This window comes from Gnatocerus cornutus, chromosome 8, assembly GCF_029298725.1.
Source record: "Gnatocerus cornutus isolate USDA-ARS CGAHR chromosome 8, icGnaCorn1.1, whole genome shotgun sequence".
Classification (NCBI taxonomy): domain Eukaryota; kingdom Metazoa; phylum Arthropoda; class Insecta; order Coleoptera; family Tenebrionidae; genus Gnatocerus; species Gnatocerus cornutus.
This window is the reverse complement of record NC_142240.1, coordinates 10,863,315-10,884,843: the sequence shown is the minus strand read 5'-3', so window position 1 is coordinate 10,884,843 and position 21,529 is coordinate 10,863,315. Positions and strand designations below refer to the sequence as shown.

Here is a 21,529-nt window from a genome sequence, read left to right as displayed (position 1 = left end):
TCCCTAAAGTGAAAAGAATCGTTGTTTAATTTTCTGATATGTTAATAAAAGTTTAAACATTATTTCTGCGAAATTTCATTGAAATAATCGTAAAATGTTCATGCAAGCGCTCTCTACAGGGCGACTGTGACGTCATCATTCTGTTCGGCTAGAGAGATGCGGCCACCGTATATACTCGATTCACCGTGGGTTCACATCACGATAAAGCCAAGGCTGAGATTGGCGCTTAATTTGCTCCGTGTGAAACTGACTTTGTTTGCGCCTGCGTTTTTCTGCATTTACTGACGTAAGTCAGTTGTCAAAGTTTTACATAACTGCTGAACCTCAAAATTATTTCGGTCGTAATCAGGCCAATATGGCAAGTTTGGTTCGAATCGGAGTCTCCCGCTTTATAAAGGCCTCTACATCCAAAACCCTTTTTGCTAAAGCTGAAATCCAGTTGATTAGACCCATAAGTAGCAAACTCATTAGAAGTCAGGACACTGATAGGCCCGAAAAACCTAAACCATGGGATTACAATACTAAAAGCTTAACAGTTTTAAACTATTGGACCGACAGGACAACGTCGCGTTTTGATGAGAATTCAAAGGTTAGGAAAAATTGTGTTTTCTAATGTTAATTGTTTGGGTTTTTAGATTATTGTAGTTGAAGGACCTGTTGCTGCGGGTAAATCAGCGGTTGCTAAGGCTCTAGCTCAAGATCTAGACATGTTGTATTTACCTGAAGCTAATCTTGACATGGTTTATATCAATTACTATGGATATGATTTGAGGCAGTTGGATCAGCAGTTGCCTGAGGCCTGCAGGAGTTTTGATGTGAAGGACTTTTTGAAGACTCCCAAGCACCAGAACACGTGCGGTTTTCAGTTCCAGCAGTATCACACAAAGTAAAGAGTGGCTCAGTCTTTTTTGGGCTCCTTAAACCCTTTTATAATTTAAGGTATTCTCAATACATTGACGCTTTAGGCCACTTGCTAAGCACAGGTCAAGGAGTCGTTCTCGACCGGTGCGTCTACTCCGACTTCGTTTTTGTAGAAGCCATGTACAGTCAAGGCTACCTTTCAAAGCCAGGTATCCACACCAGCCCCTGAGGAAATAAAATAACACTCTGTATATTCCAGCACATAAGGGTTATTACGAGGTCCGCGACAACACAATTAACGAACTGTTGCGGCCACATTTGGTGATTTACTTGGACGTCCCTGTCCCAAACGTCCAAGAAAACATCCGAAAACGCGCTCTAAATTGCGAAAAGAACTCTCCAGTTCTCACTCCTCAATATCTATCAGTTATGGAGAAGATATACAAACAGAAATACTTGAAAGAAATCAGCAAACACGCCGAACTCTTAATTTACGATTGGTCTGAAGGCGGCGAAGTTGAAATCGTCGTTGAAGATGTTGAACGAATTGATTTCGATAGTTACGATGCGCAAGACGCGAAAATGAAAGATTGGAGAAACCACAATGAGGAAGATTGGGGGGTTTTCCGTAATAAATTCGCCCACAAGAAAGGGGATATTTTGGCGTATTTCAACGTGCCGCTGTTCAACGTCCCCGAAATTATGCTAGACGGTGAAGATGCGAAGCTCTATCATGATACTATGAATAATGTTAGTTTTATGTTGTCTTCTTGCAGATATTCATGTTCTTTGTTTCAGGCACCTGGGCAGATGTACGATCGTGGTTTTAATGCAGATATGGGTGATACCGGCTTGCTGTTCAAAACTAAGGGACCGTCTCGCGACACACTGCCTTTGAGGGAACGGGTTTTGCAGTAAAGAATTCTATTTATTGTACAATTAATGTAATTTTTGTTTAAAGTAAAAAATCGAGTTCTCTTTGTGATATCTTTAATTCGTTTTTTGTAGGAATTAAATTGTTGGACAATACGATTTCTTTGGTGTATTACTGGTAACATATACACTTGTGGTGTGGTAATTTTTTCCTTCAGCTGAAGACTACAAAAACACCTAAATAAACAATTAAATTACAACATGTGTTTTATTCCGACTAACGAACCGACGTCTTTATTTTCTTTTTTTTTTCTAGATTTTTTTTATTATCTTGCGTCACTACTAGCATCTTAATTAATTGTGACATATTTTCTTCCCTCCTCGTTAATTGAAAATAGATTTGGCAGATCTACAAGAATCATCTTTAATTACACAAGTGCACCCATGGCGTCGAAACTCCAACATTTTTACCGACTAATAAAGCCTAAAGTAAGTTAACCAGCCCAAGACGACACCTAAAGGTCTTTTTTAAGAATGCTGGAAACTTTTCCCGAAGACTCTATTCCGAGGGTCTCCCAGAAAACCTCCGCCGAAACATGGAGAAATTCCAACGCGATGACGGAGTCCCAGTGTACCTAAAGGGTGGAATGGGCGACCGGATCCTCCTTGGGATTACTTGTATCCTCCTAGCAATTGGATTAGTGGAATCCGCGCGTACTTTTATCAAGCTCGATGTGAAGAAATAGTTCTAGAAAATGTAGTAGTAAAGTTGTATTTCTTGCGTATGTTAATTTTCCCCTTCATCCAACTCCTTGGTTATATCGATTATACGGCCACAGATGGCGTGAATTCGCTTTTGTGTAAAACAAAGTAAACACCCCTTTTTTGAATTTGTACAGAGAATATTGCTGGTAGCGCTAGTTAAAATTTATGGATGTGGTAATAGGTGATTATGGCTGCGCCTCCTGAGTCCGTCACATCTGGAAATACCGAAGAGGATTGGCAAATATTTGAAGTTCTTTGCAAAGATAACGTTGTGAGTATTTAAACATTAATTAAACGTGTTGTTTCTAAAGTCCATACGCGAAATTAATAATCGTTGCGTACTTGTAAATTGCACTTCATCGATTTATTTTTCATGCCCTTGCGTGCAGTCGTCAAGTAAACACGTCCTATTTTTATTCGCATTTACTTCTATTTAAAGTACGAAAATTAATCCTTGCTCCACATTTTAAGGATCATTCGTAAGATGGTACCAAAATTCTGTCGGTATCGATTACTTTCAGAGACAATTTCCTTAATCCCAGTTAATTTTCTTAATTCGAAACCTCCCTAACACCTATTCAGGCCGTTTTTTAATAACCCCCCGAACCCACCCCCACAATTTTTAATATAGAAGATTGATTTATATAAATGCAAGAAGTTCCTTCGTGCGCAGTCCCTGATCATCAAACTGCGGTATCTATTATGCGTTACTATCACGGAATTTTGCTGCACGCGCTCAGATTTGTGGTCGACATGGTGTAGGTAAGTTTAATTTCCTGTTTTTGGTAGATGGAGGATCCTGAAGTTGATGTGACCACCTCATTACGTAGCGAACTTGCAGCTCTTCAATACAAAAGAGATCGTTTGACGTCGGAGTTGGCAGAAATGAAGAGTCAGATGAGGTCTCGCGAGCAAAGATGTCTGGATTTGCAAGTCGAAGCGGATCAGCTGCGCGAACAGAACGCAAGACAAAACGCGATAATTTCGTCGCTGAAGAAACGCATCCATGAGTTGGAAGAACGAGAGAGGAGTTTGTTCGCAACGCAGGGGAGGAACGAGATCGCTCTTCAAACTCTACAAAGGGATAATAGGTATCATGAGGACAAAGCGAAGGAGTTGGAGAAGAAAGTCAGAAGTTTGGAGTTGGACCTCAACGCTGAAGAACAGAAGAAAGAATCCGCGAGGTTGCAGTTCCAGGATTTGGTGCGACGGTTGTCGGTAGCTCTTGGGTTAGATCTTGCGGAAAGCACTCATTTAACACCAGAGGCAGTTGTGCATAAAGCATCGGAACTAGTCCAAGTATTTCGTTAGTTTGTTTCGGTAGTGGAGTCATTTTCGATATTCCAGGAAACGTCACGGTTAAGAAATCGCAGTAATAACATACACGACAATTTAGCTGCAACCGAATTGGATTTACGGAGTTGCAGGGAGAATTTCGAACGCGCGATGTCCGATAAAGAATGTTTACAAAGGCAGTCAGCGGCACACGTTTTGGAAATCGATCGTTTACGACAAGAGAAAGAATCTCTGGAAATGCAGCAGCGTGTACTTGAACGAGACTTGACAGAATTAAAAGAAAAGTTATCTTATTCCAATCGAACTTTGGGGTCGGCTAGCGGCAACATAGCGCAACAAGAAAGTCAGATTTGCCAACTCCGAGGTAAACTTTGTTCGTTTAGTTTGATTAGTAGTAAAACAATGTTACAGACGAGTTAAAACTTCGCGAGGAGAAAATTCAGCGTCTGCAGAGCGAGAGTCGCCACACGTTGGAATCTCTGGCGATTTTGCTAAGTACTCCATCACGTTTCGTTGAGTCATTGGAAGCAACCATCAAAGATCGAATTCGCGATATCCTCACCGAGAACAAAGAGAAAGAAGCGGTAGATCTCGAAAACACTTAAAACTAGTCTCATTTAAATTTGCAGCAAATCGAGTCTTTGAAAGAGAAATTAAATCACGAGAGTCAGCAATTATCACGCCAAATCTCGCTTTACGACCAAGCAAATTCCCGGATTCGTGTTCTCGAAGATGAAAAGAATCATGTCGAAGCGAGGCTTCACAAAACCGACGCCGAAATCAGTGCATGCGAGCTTTCCAGGGACGGGCTAAAACGAGACAAAACCACTGTGAGAGCGACTAATGTTTTATGCCGGGAAATTTCGTTTGACGTTCTAGTTTATGAACTTCTTGGATCGATTGGCGAGAGCTTTAAATATGGATGATATATCGCATGACATTGGAGTGGATCTGCACACGGAGTCGTTACTGCTCCGAGCCGAACAGCTAGCAAGACTTGAAAGTGATAAGTTGGTGGATAAGGTAATTAAGAATACAGGGTCGGAATTAATGGAATAATTTGTTTTGTGTGGTAGCTGCTTTGTTGTGGATACGGGACTTTGCCCCGACTGCGTCGTGAACGATCTTGTCATGACATACCGTTACGCGAAGTAAGAACTTTGTAGAGCACAATTCACCAATTTAGACTTTGCAAAGCGCGCCACCAACAGCTTATCTTCCATCTGAAGAGTTCTTACGGTGCATCGACGCGCTTTCTGTCGATGCATCGATTCTTAGTTATAAAAACAGTCTCTGCTACTTTTTTTCAATGTTTGTTCTTCTTGCTTCTTTCCCTTAGACAGCGCTGGTGTACCAGCTGCAAAGACGAGTCCGTACTTTACGGGAACAGGTCCAGAGAAAGGACCTCCATTTGGACCTCCTCCGCCGCAAACTGGCCCTCCAAGAAGACAACATCAAAACCAAGTGCCTTCTTCAGAACGAGCGCGATGAAGCCAACATGCGCGTGAAAAAACTAGTGAAACAAGTCGACCGCCTCCAGTTGCAACTCTCAGATGCCAAATCTCAAATTCGAGATTTAAATTCGCAGCTTTCCGAAGCTGCGGATTATAAGGTTCCGTTTATCATCGCCTTGTGTCATTCTAACACTTCTTTTTCAGATAACTGCCCTTGAGCGGGGCCGGAAAATCGACGAGCTACAAAAACGCTTAATTGAATCAGAAACGTTACGCACAAAGTACAACCGAAAAGTGACTTTGCTCAAAGATCAAGTGCGGCACACCGGGGAAACCATTGAGCAAGAACGGAACATTAGCGAACATTCTATGCAACTTCTTCGTGATGAGCTAGCTCGTGTTAAAGATAATTTGTCGGAGATTCAACGAAGAGAAGCGCAGTTACAGAGTTTCAAGGGTTCCGTTGCGAAAATCCTTGGCGTTGCTTTACCCATGCCTGATTACGAGTTAATTTCACGATTACAGAAATTGGTGGATGCTCATCACGATTTTACTTTGGTTTCAAGGAGGTATGATGATCCTGTGCTGAGATTAGCGACAAGGAGTCCGACAGCAGGAAGCAGGTGTACGAGGACGCCAGATCGCTCGAGATATGACGATTCGGGTTACACGGATGCTGCAGATATTGATGACATTGATGATGATCTCTATAAGAGACAGAGACCTTTATGACAAACGCATTTTCATCTTTAAACCACGTAATGTGCTTTCAGTTTTACGCAATGTGTTCAAGAAGGTCTTCACGTTTTGTAAAAATAGAAAAGTAAGTGCAATACAATGTAGAACGAAATAAAATATTACTACAACAGGTGTTTTGAGCTTTCCAAAATGTGATTACAACATTTTTTTTAGGAACGTTTTGTTATTTTTAGGGAGAATTGTGGCGAAATTAGAACGATTCTAATAAAAGCGGAATATGAGGTTGTAAACGGACTTTATATTTCCAGTTTTTGTCGCTTGGACGTGTTATAAACTGAGTATTAACATGGAATTTAAACAGTTTGTAATTGCAGATCCGTGATAAGTGGTATGCACATACTCATTTCCATTTCTAAACATAAAAACGAAAAACGAAGATTTGATTCACGCGTGGTTGCAAATTATCTTTATTTTTATGGTACACAAACATTCTCCATTATTTTACCGATGCTAAAAAACCTAGTTTCTTAGCGAAACAAAAGATTTTTTGCTAACACTCGAAATTAATTACGTATACTTTCCGGAAATATTCCACTGAGATTTGTAGATTCAGATACCGATAACATGGACATCTTGAATTAGAGCAATTAAAATGTTTCAACATGCACCGCATAAACAATAGATATAGTAAAATATCTAATAAATCCCGTAACAATGTGAGAACGGAAGCGGAATTAACAGTCGGATTAAGATTTGTCGTTGCAATAAACATAATAAAGTTGAAACGGAAAGTTGTCGCTTATGAAGACATGAACATTTGGTGCTTGATGCTATCGTGTTTACGAGCGGAGATTTTCCTTTCCTTTTTTACAGCGCTATAAATCGTATTATTTTGCGGACAATTAGCAGCTTGTCGATAATTGCGAGGCCCGTGATTGATTGGGGAAAAGTTCGCGCTTTTCCTTTTACGGAATTGTCCCATCATAGTGAATTTCCTTGCGCAATGTTAAGCATTTCGTGGCCTCCTACGTACTTTCGAAACAGGTTCTGAATTTTCAATTCGCTCAAGTTCACGGACATCTTCCCATCTTGAAAACCGGCTCCACAGATTAAATGCAAACTCAGTACACGCCCTGTCATATTCAGCAAAATTAAGTACATTTTCCGTTAAGAAGGGTCGTGACTTTCTTGTTGATTACCGTCTTAAGACGTGACAGATGTGACTTTACGTAATTTTGCAAACTGCAGCGCTGAAAGTTTCGTCTAAACTTTCTCCGAAACTCAAAGGAGACGTCAATAGAGCCAGCGCTCTTACTTTCAAGCTTAAACACCGCTTTCCTGTGCCGTTATTTAATTTTCATCAAAGACCTTGTTATGTGTAATTGCTTGAAAAGTCGTTGAAGTTGATGACCTCTAACATAATTCATTTAATTATTTCCATCCAAAGACTAAGAAGTCATCAACCTTGATTTGCAAGAATTATGTAGAGCAGTCCAATGTGTCTCTCTTGATCAACCTTCTTGTTTCTAATTTTATTCTGAGGTGGTTGTCTCACGGGTCAGAGGTCACGGTTATAAAATATCTTGTCTTTATCGTGGGTCGGAATTATTTCACGGCCTTACAAACGTGATTCACACTGTTACGGTCCACATAATTACACGTATGATAGTATCAAGATTTGCAAAGGTTTACCACTGAATCGGGATAAATGGTCATCACAGCTGGGTCAGCGCTTACGGCCATTGTTTTGCGAAATATGTCTATAAAAGTACTGACAACTTTTACTATTGGGTTATTGTTCGGTAACGCCAAACGCGGCTTCTGCTTAAAATGAATTGAGGATGAAGAGGAAAATAGAAATTTTCAGATATCTAGACCGGTCTCGTTTACATATTCATACTCAAATAAATAATGAATAAATGAAATTTTAAGATCAGGCGGAATGTAAACTTAACAAAAAATTAAAGCGTATTTGAATGCCAAAGATTTTGTGTATTTTGTTAAACCCCCGGATTTTCGATGCTTTCTAAATTAAGTATTTGGATTTTTTGTCGTTTGTCTCCAGAAAATTCGCATTGTATGTCGTTTCCACATTCTGTTATTATTGAGATCGGGTGTAGACAAACAATGTTATGTTAATATCCACCTCAAACAACCGCTTCTTCTTCTTCTTCCTTTTTAAATGAACATTCCCGTGGGTTTATCAACCTCCTCTCGCACCAGTTCTTTAACGATGACTGATATATTCCAAAATCAGAACAAAGTGGGTTACTATAATTTTACTATCAACAGCGGCCGTCTTCTAATAATTTTTTATGAATGAAACCGCCCACAGATGTACCACGTTGATGAGTTGTGGGAAGCACTAATAGAGCACGTTTGCTCTCAATTTATTTCATCCACACAACTCAGGTATAAATTGGAACGAAGATTTTTTTTGGCATTCTTTATCTATGAGTCTGCGGTTTCACCTAAAAACTCTTCAGAACGGTGTCAAAGATCCACCTACCGAAGATAGGAATAGCTGCGAGCTTAATTTCACTTTGCTGTTGGCTATTTTACACTTCGGACGGATTAAGAAAATAAAAGTTTCATGTTTTGGGAATAAAGAGGATTTGATTGCATCACATAGCCGTGTTTGGGATTAGAAAATATTTCAAGTTCATGGTTTATGTGGTGTTGCAATTATATTGTCCTCGTTTTGTTGGCGATCAAACATCTTATTATGTGCTTTTCTGAGCGAAACCACAACTGGTTGTTGGGGTTATGTCAGTGGTACAAGCAAAGAAAATGCAAGAGGCTATTTGCATAACCTCGCGATGCTTTTTACTCGATTGACGGTCAACGTAATTGCTTCGTTACAGAAAGTCAACATGCATGAAGTTATCAAATTACAGCGTTTATCTTCTTGCGACCGAAAAAGAAACTCGCTGATTAACGAGTCGATATTGGATGTTTGATCGGTACTGTTATACCCCGTCACAGCTGCAACTTTCGATGGTGTTTGCACGGTAATAAAATATGCGTCAATTAGCACTTTTTGTCATAGAAGACAATTTATAATCTCCGTAATGATAATGACTCTTCCTCTTTCACAAGAAGGAAAAAACGTGGTTTATTAAGGTTATCACCTCCAATGTTTTATAATTACGTCATGTCATCAAAGATGTTTCGCAACGGAAGAAAAGATTCTCGCTCAGAAACTTTGTTTTCAATGGTAGCACTGAGCTTGCGGAAATTAGCGTTTCAGAGAAGCTTCATTTTGGCACAGTCGCAATGTTTTTCATTATGTCGCTCCATTTACACCGCAGATTTCGAGTACAATAAATTCACTCGGACAGTTTTAATAGAATCGATTTTGCGATAAATTTTCATTATTTTCGGTACAGAGCGGAAACTTTTTCTAAATAAGCTTTCAAAAGTTTACTTTGCGTATAATTGAAAACTTCTGAGTTAATTAAAAAGAAGTGATCGGAGTGAAATTTGTTTCTTATTGGAAAATGTCATGTTGATCTGTACATCGAGAGCAGACAATAAGAAATTGTGTAATGAACATTTTTGGTTCAAATGTATCAACTGGAAGCCCTAATGCATTATCCATTACTTGGTGAAGGTATCAGGAACGTCCACCTGAGCCATTTACTACCGCAATTCGTCTTACATTAAAATGCACTTCGTTTCGCTCCTAATCACACATTCTTCCGCGAGTAAAAAGATGGAAATCTCCACCACCCATCTGAAAATGTGTCATCGTAAAAAATAATTTTTAATCCTTATCTAATTGTTTATTATTAAAAACGAGATGAATCATTTTGTAGTGCGGGTGGTGGAGCGCGCGCATTCCTTCTCAACCGCAATACACTATCTAGCTTCATAGTTAACTATTCCATGCTTGGTTGTTGTACCGGAGCGACGAACCGGAGCAGCTTTAGTCAGTTTTACAGTTGGTGGTCAGGTGGATTACTAACTGAGTGCAGTGGTCATTAAGAAAATGTGCGTTCTTGTGACTAAACTACTGTCGTTTTTGTGAATTTATTTGGATTTACGAATATTGACAAAGGTGAGATATGATTGATAAGTTTATCGGTTAAAAAAACATGTTTAGGGTGAAGCTCGCCAAATGTTTTGACGGCGCTCCGGAATTTTCGCACTTGTTGAAACTCTAAAAAGCATTGCCAATTGTACCATCGCAATAATTCGTTTTTTTAAATCTCACCTTGTTATCCTGACATAATTAATCTCAAACCACTGAAAAAATGAATCTTTGGTCACGCCGATTGCAAATCGTCCCTGAACCGCTCGCGACACCCAATTCGCAACCTCCGGAAAACCACCGGAAACGCAACAAATCACCCGAAACAAATCATGATTCACTTGGAAATCTACTTTAATTAAATTCCAAGCATTAAACGCAATAATTTCCTCGTTTTATTTCCGTTTTACTGTCGCTATACACCCCGTAAACTTAACGAAGTTAATAAACAAATGATGTCATATTTTTCCTACTCATTAGAGTAACACAAGCAGACGGTCATAACTCGTGTTTGTCCATGATTTGAAACCACGGACGCTGGTTATGGTAATTAAAACAACCTTACATTATCTGATCTGTTTCACTTTGTAGTTTTATGGAATTCCGAGCCTCGGTTTCAAAATTTACTGATAAGCCCAGATTGGGACTGATTGCTTCACCTAACTGCTTTTTGAGCAATTCTCATTTTGCACGTACAAAAGTAGGAAATATGTTTTATGAAATGGACACTGATGAATTTTAATAATGATGCCGCGGTACTGAGAATTCAGAACTCGTTTGTGACAAAGAAATTTCTGTTGTCTGTTTTATGGCTTGTTATTCTGTGAGCAGCACAAAATGAGGGGCTCGAGGGCGATTTGAATGGATGAAAGCTGAGTCCAGAAACTTCGCGCGTCGCTTTTTGTATGTCTCAATTGAGCCAACTTTCGAACTTACATTGCATACCTGCATCTACTTTATGTAAATATGAGCATAATTTCTCTTTCCTAATATGAATATGGGTCACCTCCAAATATTTGTTTTAATCAAACTTTTACCGACAACTTTTCATTTTTTGGTAATCTTTTGAAAGTGTAAACAATTAATAAGATATGATCGATCCAATTAGCTACTTAAATTAATCAATTTCGTTCAATTTCCCACTTTCTACACGTTTATTTAATTGAAGTACCTGTTCTTGAGTCGCGAACTCTTGGAGTTTGTGCCGTCGCGGTCTTTGACCGTTTCGTTCCAAACCAGCATCGCCTGAAGGAGCTTTGAGAATGCACGATGACGCATCTACCTCTTATCATTCTTTACGTCACTCTTCTACCTGAGTCTAGACTTTAGACCACAGAGGGTTGTACATTCTTCGGATATTTACAACATTGCTGAACGTAGTCTGTTTTGCTCATGTTATAGAGCCTCTTTGTTTGCACATTATCAGCGCGTTAAATGATCCTGACGTAACTCTTCACTTAATATATCACAGTCATTGTTAAAGCAACGAAATGCCAGTCTGTGCATTGCCAAGAGACAATAGCTTACACTTTCAGTTTGTTTCTTTTTGATTACAAAATGCTGTCTTAAGTAACGATGAAAAAACTCGACAATTTGTTAGCGCGCAATTATTCGCGAGATGACCTACAAAGTAGTTCATGTGCACGTAATTTTATTACCAAAATTAAATTTTGCGCTTGACGAGACGATTGAAATTTTTCAGGCGGATCTCGTACCTGAAAGTTAAGCGTAGTTCAATTGAGAGTATAACAAGCTAACGCAATCAAAAGGTTATCCCTTGTTATTTAAAGGTCGAAATTTAGTTTGCCTGATTTGGCGGTACGTGAAATTGCAAATCTAAATCCGTGGATGTTGAGCAATGTAGTGGGCGAAAATTCAATTCGAATTTTGTAAATAATTTTTCAGTTATCGCTTGGTATTGTTGACTTTAATTGTATCCGAGGTATTTGCAGGAAGTTACAGACTATGCAGTAATGCACTTTAACAGAATATTGTCGTTATAAAGAACTGTTAAGTCATTAGTTCGGATTTGTTCCGTACCTGACAATTAATGAAATGCAAAACGAGAGAAAACTGTTAAATGTTCTAATTCCTTCGTTTGATATCTTAATCGCAGCGGTTTTTCTGATTTTTACTTCTGGGACTTTTTATTTTCGTAAATTATGAGTTCATTGAGTTTTAGATTTTACAGTTCTCATAGGTAAAATGTTCAGATCTCAAATTTCAACTTAAAAAGTGGAAAAACATTTCTGGTGGGATTTTTTTTATTTTAGAGTTCAAAAATTTGCATGTGCTTTGATTTTCACTTTCCCATATGATCGTATTCCAAAAGTATAGAAATTCTCGGTTTCTCCAAATTCAGAATAATTTCTGATAATTTGAGGCCAAAATCTTCGTCAATTTTTATAATCAACAGTCCTCTAACAGCTACAAGTTTACCATTTAGTTAAAATATTTTTTCTAAATCTAATTTTCTAGATCATGATAATAAATGTCTAGACATTTATTCCAGTAAAATCCCTTTACTAAACTTTATCGTAAATTTTGCGATTGCATTGAAATTCGAGGAATAACTGCAATGTAGTGACGCCAAACTGGAAATTTGTTTACCAAGTTTGTCAACAAATTTCGGAATACATATCGCGCGAAAGTGACTGTAGCCTTATCGAGACCATGAGTCCATTCGCCTATTCGAAATACCCATCGCAGGTTTGGTTCTGATAAGAAGTTACGAAAGTCGGCTATCTATGTGGCGGGGTATAAAAGTAAAGCACCCTCATCATCACTCATAACTTACGGCAACTGATAACCATGAAAAAGATATAAATTTGAATATTTTCCGCAGACTTTGCAATAAGGCTTGGAGAACGAAGATGAATTTAGTTCGTTTAATGAATTCTTGTGGGTAACGGGCCTAAATAAATTGCAACTACAGTTGGTCAACTCCACTACCTCGGCACCTGTCAATCAAAGAACAATACCACGTTCCGTTTAAGAGAAAACTCCTCTCAACTAAACTCCTGACTCATCAAACCGATGCAATAAATCCGAGCAGCTTTCGTTTTTGTCGCTTTTCCAGTTACACACATTGTGCTACTTCCGCTTCTTTTATCTTGGCTTAAATACAATCGGGGTTATGAGAAACATCCAGTACCGTAATGAAAAATTTGTCATGAAATGTCAGTCTTAATTGGATTCATTAGTCGGAATTAATTCTAATGTTAGGGTTGTAAATGCACCAAAGCCGTTGAACTCGACATTGTGTTTTCCCACATGGGTGCACATGGCGATGATCTACTTCACTGCAGGTTATAACACTTTACAACAGGTTTATCAACTTATCGTAATTGTTACATATTACTAACCTCGTTGTTTGTACTTCTGAAGATGGGTATAAAAATTCCACGCGACTCAAAAACCGAAAGTAACACGTTCTATTGTCAACACGTGAATTTTAATGAGATGGAATCATTGCTTATGAGTAATCAATGACTTCATACGGTTCTAGGAAAAATAGAGAGGTGCAAGGAGGGTCCTGGGCCTTCATTTGACTTACAACTTCAACTTGAGGAAGGTTACGCGCGAAGCAACTGATTGATTATCGTGACGAATCAATCCATTTCATTATTCAATCATTCCTATTCATACTGAGTGATTCTCAGGGATTTAATTATATAGAAACGGCCGCACAAAAAGGCAAAAATGCACAAAACGGAATGAAAGTATACAACTGAAACGATAGTAGGACAGGAAATGTCCCCGGACCGAAGTAGAGCAAGTTATAATCCTGATATTCACGAAAATTGCGAAAGTAACAAATTGCAAAACAACGTATTTCTAAAATACCAGAAATTGGCCAAACACGCTGAATTTAGTCGAGCTTCCGCCGCAGTTTTACATTATCATTAACAAGTTTATTAAGTGTTTATTCTGTAATGAAGACACCCGAACTAGTTTATTAACAATTATAGTCGTAAAATAGTGCAGCTGGAGGCCCTCATTGTCATAGTGCGACGACCGACGATTTCTAAAGGCACCGATTTCTGCATGTAAAACATGTATTGCAGCAAAAAGAGGTTTTATTGACGCTAATCTTCCGTTTCTATTAATTTAAATGGAAATGTACGTTGGTCACGGTTTGGTCTGTAAAATAATAAACACACTTATCGTCCAAGAACAATTCAAAATTAATTAATCGAATGTGTGGGCTTAATGAGTAGAGGTTTGAATTCATGGTTTCATGGCAAGGCATGCTGAGGCATTGTTCGCTGATAAGCTTGTTTATTTAATGAACTGCATTAATCGATCGATTGTGAGGGCATATTATCCTCTCCAATGCGTCCATCGCACGACACTTTTATCGTACATATTTATAGCCTTATCAATTTAGGTCAATATCACTAAAACGAATCAATAGACACTGCTTCTTTTTTAGGTTTTAAAATGTACTCCACGTCGTCTTATCCTGTGGATAGGAGACTGTCGTCTCTTTCGATATCGACCAAACAGGACAATCCAGAATACGCTATCAACCGCTTCTCGCAAAAATACGATTCCTATCAGGAATTCTTGTATAGAAATAACCAACAACGGAGGCGGCTGTCATCAACCGGGGACGGAAGTGGAGATTCGAGCACTACGACATCCGGGAGCAGTTATGGGGAACGTGAGGATGGTAGTGAAGGGCGGGCTGAAAGTGATGAGACAGACAGAGAAGAAAGGGAGGAAAGGAAGCCCTTGGAGGGTCAGATTACAGAGGATGAGAGACACCAGGTCGAGAGCTTCTTCAAAGGGCTGAAAACGCAGGTAATTTCAAGGCTCGCCGTCTAATTCTCGACATTCACAATCGCCAATTCCAATTCCAGCTTTATAGTTCTAGGTGTGTCACCGAAATCGAAACCGCGCCCCTATTTGTTAATCCATCATTTTCTACACCACTTAAAGAACACATTTGAGTCATTGTGTACATTTGACTGTGATAATATTTATCAGGGTGACGTGGTTCTCTTTAGAACAAAACAGCAATTATGATTGTTTCAGTTCCGCTTTTTTGTGGAAACGATGTTAATTTAATTTTTTAACGACCAATTCACACGGCATTGTAATTGTTTTCATAAATACGCAAATTAGACTACCTAGTGGTTCACATAAGACACAGTTTCCCACAGATATAAAGAGAGAGGTCGTAGGAAGATCAAGACCTAGACAATAATGCACATTCTGAGAGTTACAACTGATACTTTTAATTCCGAAGAAATGAACTCGAGAGGTGAAAACGAGCTGTTTAAGACCTCTTTATGGATAAATCGAAGGAATTGTTAATTATTCCAGTTAATTTTATGACGAGTCACAATGCGCTCAAGGGCGTAAGTAATTATTACTCTGATTGGATTTTTACAGCAAAAAACCTGAAAGAATTATTATTGAAAAGAGCAGTCACGATTTAATTTCGCAATTTCCTGGTACCGCTCAGAATGTGGAAGCGAAATTTCTGAGATTTATATCCAACTGTTTTGTATGTACATATCAATAAAGCGTAGTTGCAGTTTTTCATCAAACAACACAATGGAGATTTAATTTTTATTTTACGTTTGGGTGGATTTCAATTTTTAATTTACCATGAAAATTGATTTGAATACTGCGTCACTTTTTTATCATTGTACCAACTGTTTGTAGCGTTTTTATCTCTTTATTTAGGGCACTCTTGGGCGTGATAACAGGATTTTTGTTGAGCTCGCATTATTACTACAATTAAAATTGTGAGCTTCAGTGAATCTTCAGCTCAGTAGTTGAAGTAACTGTACTCTAATATCTCCATTGCTTGTTTGCTTGCACTTACGGAAATGCATTGGGAAAATATAGGAATTTATCTAACCGATTATTTCTTATCTAAATCAATATTTGGTGATGAGAATAATAAAAACAGGTTATCTTAAGGACATAATAAAAGTTCTGTATTTCCTGGTTCAGTAAAATCTGTTACAAACTGCAGGTTAAAATAATGGAAATCTCTAAGGCTCTAATTCATTTCATTACCTTTGTAGATAATCGTCACGCGCTACCACTCGTGTTACTATCAGTTTCGTAACTACCGCTATTTAACTAATTAAATCAGAACGTTCTAATTGTGGACAGCAAGGGCGCAAACTAGTTTCATGAAAACAGGAGCCATTAGACAAATTTTACAATTATGTTTGAAATGTTGAAATTATGTAATAAAATTCGATACCAGAGATTAATGAGATTATCATAGCAATAAAGGAGTTTTAGAGATAAGTTGGATTAATATTTTCGGGTTTTGACACATTTTTGCTTTTTATCACCCAAATTGTTGCAGTAATATTGCTTGTTACGTTTTTCGCCATGAATCATGTATAATAATAGTAATTTACTTTCCACTGCGTCATCCCGTCTCATCAATAGAAAAACAATCTCCAGATTCGTCAGTTTGCATAAATATTTATCCCATCAATGCTAAATGCCGTCATTTTATCATTACCAAATTCATATTTTTAGGTCTATGTCTGCGGCTCCCTCGCGAATCTCTACTTCAAAACCGCCTCCGACCCCGACTGGCAATTAAAATTCACCGGCATCCCGGTGGTGGTCCTCGACATTGGTGAAGCCCGTTCCCGAGACAAGAGACGGATAAAAATTGCTCTTGCTGAAAGAGGCACATGTTTCATGCTTTGGAACGACACTATAGACAATTTATCTTCATATCAAGTAGCAGGAAATGCGTTCCATACAATGTGCTGCTCTTCCGACCACACCAAACAAATTGGATTCAGCTTTGATACAGCCCAAGCAGCCGATGACATGTGGTCGCATATCGAGCGATTAGTGTCGTGTCCTGAAAACATATCGTTGTCAGTTCCAGGTATGATTTATGATTCATATTTAGTGGGGGATTCACAGAATTGATTGCAGGTAAAAAGAAAAAGAAGAAAGAAAAGAAGGTGCCAAAGCCAGCGCCTCTTCCGCCAAAAAGCCATATTTCACAGCCGTGCTGCTTTCACCACGTCACTTCTGTTGATAGGGATGATACGAATAGATATTTCTCGTTGAAAGAATTTGTGCCGAACAACTTACATACTGCGAGGATACACACTCTCGACGATATTTAAAAATGACTGATGGACGCTAGTTTCAGTGTGCGAATGAATTTTATGTATTCTAATTGTTGCTTACAAATGTAGTTTTATGTAGAACTATTGTCAGAGTCAACCAGTTGGTTATTACAGTTGATATAATCGTGAAATTTAAATTGTAGTTTCGTATAGGAAGTATTTTAAATTCAATCTGTGATACCAGTTAAAACTTATTTTATATTGTTTTCTTTATAAGTAGACGTAGTAATATAAGTGTAGTCGTAATAATAAATGACTATTGATGTACAACAACAGAAATTCGTTATTAACGACATTGCTGCAACGAATTTATATTTTTACGTTCAAAAGAACTTTAACTTTTTAGATTGGTGCACGAAAACATGGTCCCGTAGTTAGGGGAAAGAAGTCCGATCTGATCAAATCTAGAAGACGAAATTTATTCTAAATATCTAAATTGATGGACATTTTTTCCGGAATTTTCGTTGTTCCATATGTCCGGAACTACCACAGATAGAAAGATGCATTTTTGGCCATCGCTTTTCTCGCGCTTTTGTTATTAAGAATTCAGTCTAGCATATCCTGAATTTAAAAATTTTGAAGGTAAATCTACATATGTGTTTTTGGCCCCATGTTTCCGGAATTACGACAGATAGAAAGATGCGGTTTTCAACATCGTTTTTCTCACGCCGTTGTTGATAAGAATTTGGTTTACGTATCCCGAATTAGAAAATTTAATTTTCGCGACGTAAGAATTATAAAGTTCTAAATGATTTTTGTGAAAATTTAAATTGTTTGTTTTGCGATTTTTTTTAACATTTTCTATCATGTTAAAAATGAAGTAAGTTAATATTTGAACAAGGCAAAATGATATTAATAGATCTTTTTTTAAATATATACTTAATAAATCAAAGAGATATCACTGATAACTTGAACTGATCAATTTAATACAACTGTTAGTTAGAACCTTATAGTTTTCTCAGGTCGCGTCTATTTCGGTCGACATTTTTTCCGGCATTTTCGGTGTTTCGGAATCACAACAGATAGAGAGATGCCATTGTTTTTTTTCACATAAATGAAGTCTTTAAACATTAAATTGACAGTTTAAAGAATTTATCGTTCTTGAAATTGTGCAGGATTTTCATACTCTCAAATGAGGAAAAGGCAACACTCTGTAGAAGTGTGTACAGGTGGTTGCCAACCCGACACAAAAAAAAGAATCACAGCGTTTTTTACTTCGTACGGAAACGTAAATGGGCGAATATTGTTTTTTAAAAAGAAATTCCGAGGATTTCGGAGACTCCGGGTACTGTAGGAACTTGTGATTGTGACTGTAAATTTGTCAATTTTGACTATTCATTCGGATCTAATTACATACGTACTCAAAAGTTGCTAAATTCGACTTTGTAAGTAATGAAATGTGTAAATTGTTAGTTATCTAAAATTACTAGTAATTTTTTCTAATTTAATTCAGCAGGGTACGTTGTTTTAATAATAAAGTGTGTGTTAAATATTGATCCGCTTTTCCTTTTTGAAAAAATGTCACCAAAATAGAATTTAGTGAAAGTATCAGCCAAGAAGGAAACTGTATAAATAAATTAATAAATTACGTGCTGAGTTTTCCAATGTTAAAACGCTAATTGAATACTGTCGAGAAAATATAGATATTATAAAGCCAAGACAAACATCCAAAATATGGAAATGTTAAAAAGACATTTCCATATTTCTACAATTAAAACGAGCTTTCTTTTCTTAATAATAAATATCAAAGATCATTTGATATTCCTTAGTGTGAAGACTTTATATCCATCGGATTTATTTTAAGTTTCATAATAAAACCATTTTATTCTTCGCAGTTATCGCCAATAAAATAAATGTCACGATAAAATAATTAGTAAATATTATTTTTATTACCCTTCGGTATCTGTAGAAGTTCTCGTCGATGACAGCCTGTTCTCTTAATAAAAAATAGAAATATAGCCATCATTAACCGTGCAAAAGTACAGAACCTATGAGTCATTTCTTATTTAGCGATGGACCAGTTATTTCAGTGTTAAAATAATCTCCGATCAGTGCTGAAATTACCATAACAATGACAATGCTTGTGACAATTAACATGATTTTTTTGAAATCCGAGATTTAGATTGACAACAAAAGTCGGTCTAACTGTGCTTTTGGGTGTTATCATTTGTCAGTATAAAATTTCTGATAGACTGGGCACGATTTGAAACAGTTACCCGAACATCTTAATTCCTTGGAATGAAAATAAATCTAATTTTATCTATCTTTTTTAATATCTAATTCCGCTTGGGATTATCTGATCGGAGCTGATTGGTTTACGATTTTTTCATTTACGAAGAAGTCATCGAAGTTTTTCGGACATTACGTAACAAACTACCGTGCAGAAGTTCAAGGTAACATAATTAAAAATTAATAGTTTTTCGTGCAAGGTTATTGTAAATTATGATTATTATTGATGATCGTAACCAGATGGGAGAGTTTTTTGAATTTCTGGAGAGTCGCTTTCAAGAAATAATAACGTGGTCACCCTCAAATGACATGATTTATTACGGCGGTATTTTCGTCAGATAACAAGGTAATGTCAGGGAGATATTTGTTGAAAGATAATGTGGGGCTTTTTAATCACGTTATTTTGAATGTAGTGTGTCCTGTGTGTTCCCACAGTTTTACCGATGGCCCACCCCGATTTTCTTTCGGGCAGTCTGCGTGCATTTACTAAATTGATGGCTTGAGGCGTGCAATCATGTGATACAAGTCGGTTGAAACAAAAACCGTCTTGTTAGGTGGACCTACACCGTCGAAATTGTCGGGATTTCTAACCAATTTTTCGATTCCCATACTCGAAAAAACTTATCTACCGACTTATCAAAGTACAAGCGGTTTTCATGTCCGATGACGTTATTTTGCACATATGTTAATGCAAATTTCGAGATTTAGGCGATTCATTCACTAAAATATTACCAGACAAAGTTACGACTTTGCATATTTTCAACTAGTTGAAAAGACACCCGACGAATTGATTTTGTTGTGTTTGCAGCTTTTTTTATGGGCAGATATCCAAATTTATTTCTCGGGACACTAGACACTTATTTGTCCATTTAAATCTTCAACGGTACTGTTAACACTTTTCCACTGTTTGGATCCCATTAAAATATCCACTTTTAAGATATCGCCGATAAATAACTACCAAGTATGTGAAAATATTGAAATATTAAGGCAATCATTTAAATAAAAATATAATTGCTTTTAAAGTGAATTCCGGGCATTAAAGTGGTAAAAATCGACACACTAAATGCTGCTAATCCTGGGGAAATTTCTAAAATGGAAAGTGCTCGAAATTCGAAATACAGGCAGTGAAATTGCGAGTTTCTAGCTGCTAAACTAGATTTTTTGCCCAAATATTATTGCAACAAAAAATTAAATGGATGCGGTTTCATGGCTCCAAAGTAACGAAAAGTTCTCTTCTTTTTTTCCTTGCAAATTAACTAGTCAAAAGAATCAAGAGTCAATAGGAGAATAAGAAAATAAATGTTTTGTGCTGATGCTGACGCATTTGCAGAGATCACTGAATGATCTGTAGTCGGAAGCACACAAATTTATTACTCCAAAATATTTCATCTTTGACAATATTCTTGCATTCTCAGCTAGAACTACAAATGTCAGCGACGAGCGAAATTCAGTATCCTCAAATTCCTCAGCCTCTCCTCTGTAAAAGCACTGTAAAATCCGAAGTGTTGCAGATTTTAATTAAGAACCTCTTTGTCACTATTTGAAGGTTTTAAAATTACCAGATCCGAAATTTTTAAATTCTTTTCTTTTAAATGTGCATCTTTTCTGGTTAACAGGACCACGTTAAAAATCTCAGAGCTTTTTTGCACCAGGTGAGCTTATTAAATTTTAGATTCTTATGATTCTTAAATTCTGATGTAATTTGCATGTTATGAGAGCTGAAAAGTCCTCAAAACCGGAAAACATGGATAACCTGAGACCAGAATAATTAAGAAGCAGGACTTGAAAACCAAGAGGATGATAAAAAAATTTGGGAATTAAAACGAAAATCTTTCGAAATTCTAAAATTCGAGATAGATGCAACAGTAATTGAATGCGAGGCTGTTGTGAGAGTAATAATAAGTTTGTGTCAATTTTCACCCTGAGTGAAATTCCAAACCCGTGTGCAAAAAGTGTGATAAGACGGCGTGGCGGCGGCCACTTCTGGTGAGGTACAACACCTGTGGTCTCAAACCTGATTATCGGACAGTTGCAATAACCATTTAACCGTTTCTTGTCCACTATTGTTTATGACGCCAATTATCCTGTACTTAAGTATCCGATGAGGATGTTCGCGAGGAAAAGAAGACACCGCTCTTTTTTACATGAGAACCACCAAACGAAACTTCCTCATGTGTCTTCGGTATTTT

The 21,529-nt window shown here is 37.5% G+C and overlaps 4 protein-coding genes across 8 annotated transcripts; all 4 read left to right on the top strand.

The window, feature by feature from the left end:
* Positions 1-255: 255 nt before the first annotated feature.
* Positions 256-1,994, top strand: ND-42 (NADH dehydrogenase (ubiquinone) subunit ND-42). 3 transcript variants are annotated; one of them, XM_088043897.1, is made up of 6 exons: positions 256-589; positions 636-886; positions 940-1,070; positions 1,121-1,611; positions 1,660-1,805; positions 1,870-1,994. In XM_088043897.1, exons 1-5 carry the CDS (start codon positions 356-358, stop codon positions 1,777-1,779), a joined length of 1,227 nt encoding a protein of 408 aa, XP_087900023.1. In that variant the 5' UTR covers positions 256-355; the 3' UTR covers positions 1,780-1,805; positions 1,870-1,994. The 3 variants fall into 3 exon arrangements, with proteins under 3 accessions (XP_087900023.1, XP_087900022.1, XP_087900021.1); XM_088043896.1 differs by having other exon boundaries at positions 1,660-1,821; XM_088043895.1 differs by lacking the exon at positions 1,870-1,994 and having other exon boundaries at positions 1,660-1,846.
* A 113-nt stretch (positions 1,995-2,107) lies between these two features.
* On the top strand, positions 2,108-2,480 carry LOC148169751 (cytochrome c oxidase subunit 7A, mitochondrial-like). Its single transcript, XM_088044225.1, has 2 exons — positions 2,108-2,223; positions 2,268-2,480. The coding sequence occupies exons 1-2, from the start codon at positions 2,179-2,181 to the stop codon at positions 2,478-2,480; spliced, it is 258 nt and encodes an 85-aa protein (XP_087900351.1). The 5' UTR covers positions 2,108-2,178.
* Positions 2,481-2,629: 149 nt separating this feature from the next.
* LOC148169750 (coiled-coil domain-containing protein 170) lies at positions 2,630-6,082 on the top strand. 3 transcript variants are annotated; one of them, XM_088043085.1, is made up of 9 exons: positions 2,630-2,770; positions 3,289-3,798; positions 3,847-4,159; positions 4,207-4,379; positions 4,425-4,625; positions 4,675-4,818; positions 4,872-4,946; positions 5,135-5,407; positions 5,454-6,082. In XM_088043085.1, the coding sequence occupies exons 1-9, from the start codon at positions 2,687-2,689 to the stop codon at positions 5,979-5,981; spliced, it is 2,301 nt and encodes a 766-aa protein (XP_087899211.1). In that variant the 5' UTR covers positions 2,630-2,686; the 3' UTR covers positions 5,982-6,082. The 3 variants fall into 3 exon arrangements, with proteins under 3 accessions (XP_087899211.1, XP_087899209.1, XP_087899210.1); XM_088043083.1 differs by lacking the exon at positions 4,872-4,946; XM_088043084.1 differs by lacking the exons at positions 2,630-2,770; positions 4,872-4,946 and adding an exon at positions 3,172-3,261 and having other exon boundaries at positions 3,341-3,798.
* A 3,720-nt stretch (positions 6,083-9,802) lies between these two features.
* MESR3 (misexpression suppressor of ras 3) lies at positions 9,803-17,390 on the top strand. The gene is made up of 4 exons (XM_088043269.1): positions 9,803-10,008; positions 14,417-14,787; positions 16,498-16,861; positions 16,912-17,390. Exons 2-4 carry the CDS (start codon positions 14,425-14,427, stop codon positions 17,106-17,108), a joined length of 924 nt encoding a protein of 307 aa, XP_087899395.1. The 5' UTR covers positions 9,803-10,008; positions 14,417-14,424; the 3' UTR covers positions 17,109-17,390.
* The last annotated feature ends 4,139 nt before the right edge of the window (positions 17,391-21,529 follow it).

What these genes read in the sequence shown, in the direction of transcription:
- ND-42 (XM_088043897.1), top strand. Translation starts at nt 356, where the DNA reads ATGGCAAGTTTGGTTCGAATCGGAGTCTCCCGCTTTATAAAGGCCTCT. An exon ending in GTTTTGATGAGAATTCAAAG is followed by an intron (nt 590 to 635) that starts GTTAGGAAAAAT and finishes TTGGGTTTTTAG; the next exon opens with ATTATTGTAGTTGAAGGACC. An exon ending in AGGCTACCTTTCAAAGCCAG is followed by an intron (nt 1,071 to 1,120) that starts GTATCCACACCA and finishes TGTATATTCCAG; the next exon opens with CACATAAGGGTTATTACGAG.
- MESR3 (XM_088043269.1), top strand. Translation starts at nt 14,425, where the DNA reads ATGTACTCCACGTCGTCTTATCCTGTGGATAGGAGACTGTCGTCTCTT. An exon ending in TCAAAGGGCTGAAAACGCAG is followed by an intron (nt 14,788 to 16,497) that starts GTAATTTCAAGG and finishes TCATATTTTTAG; the next exon opens with GTCTATGTCTGCGGCTCCCT. An exon ending in CATATCGTTGTCAGTTCCAG is followed by an intron (nt 16,862 to 16,911) that starts GTATGATTTATG and finishes AATTGATTGCAG; the next exon opens with GTAAAAAGAAAAAGAAGAAA.
- LOC148169751 (XM_088044225.1), top strand. Translation starts at nt 2,179, where the DNA reads ATGGCGTCGAAACTCCAACATTTTTACCGACTAATAAAGCCTAAA. An exon ending in ACCGACTAATAAAGCCTAAA is followed by an intron (nt 2,224 to 2,267) that starts GTAAGTTAACCA and finishes GTCTTTTTTAAG; the next exon opens with AATGCTGGAAACTTTTCCCG.
- LOC148169750 (XM_088043085.1), top strand. Translation starts at nt 2,687, where the DNA reads ATGGCTGCGCCTCCTGAGTCCGTCACATCTGGAAATACCGAAGAGGAT. An exon ending in AAGCATCGGAACTAGTCCAA is followed by an intron (nt 3,799 to 3,846) that starts GTATTTCGTTAG and finishes TCGATATTCCAG; the next exon opens with GAAACGTCACGGTTAAGAAA. An exon ending in AGAACAAAGAGAAAGAAGCG is followed by an intron (nt 4,380 to 4,424) that starts GTAGATCTCGAA and finishes TTAAATTTGCAG; the next exon opens with CAAATCGAGTCTTTGAAAGA.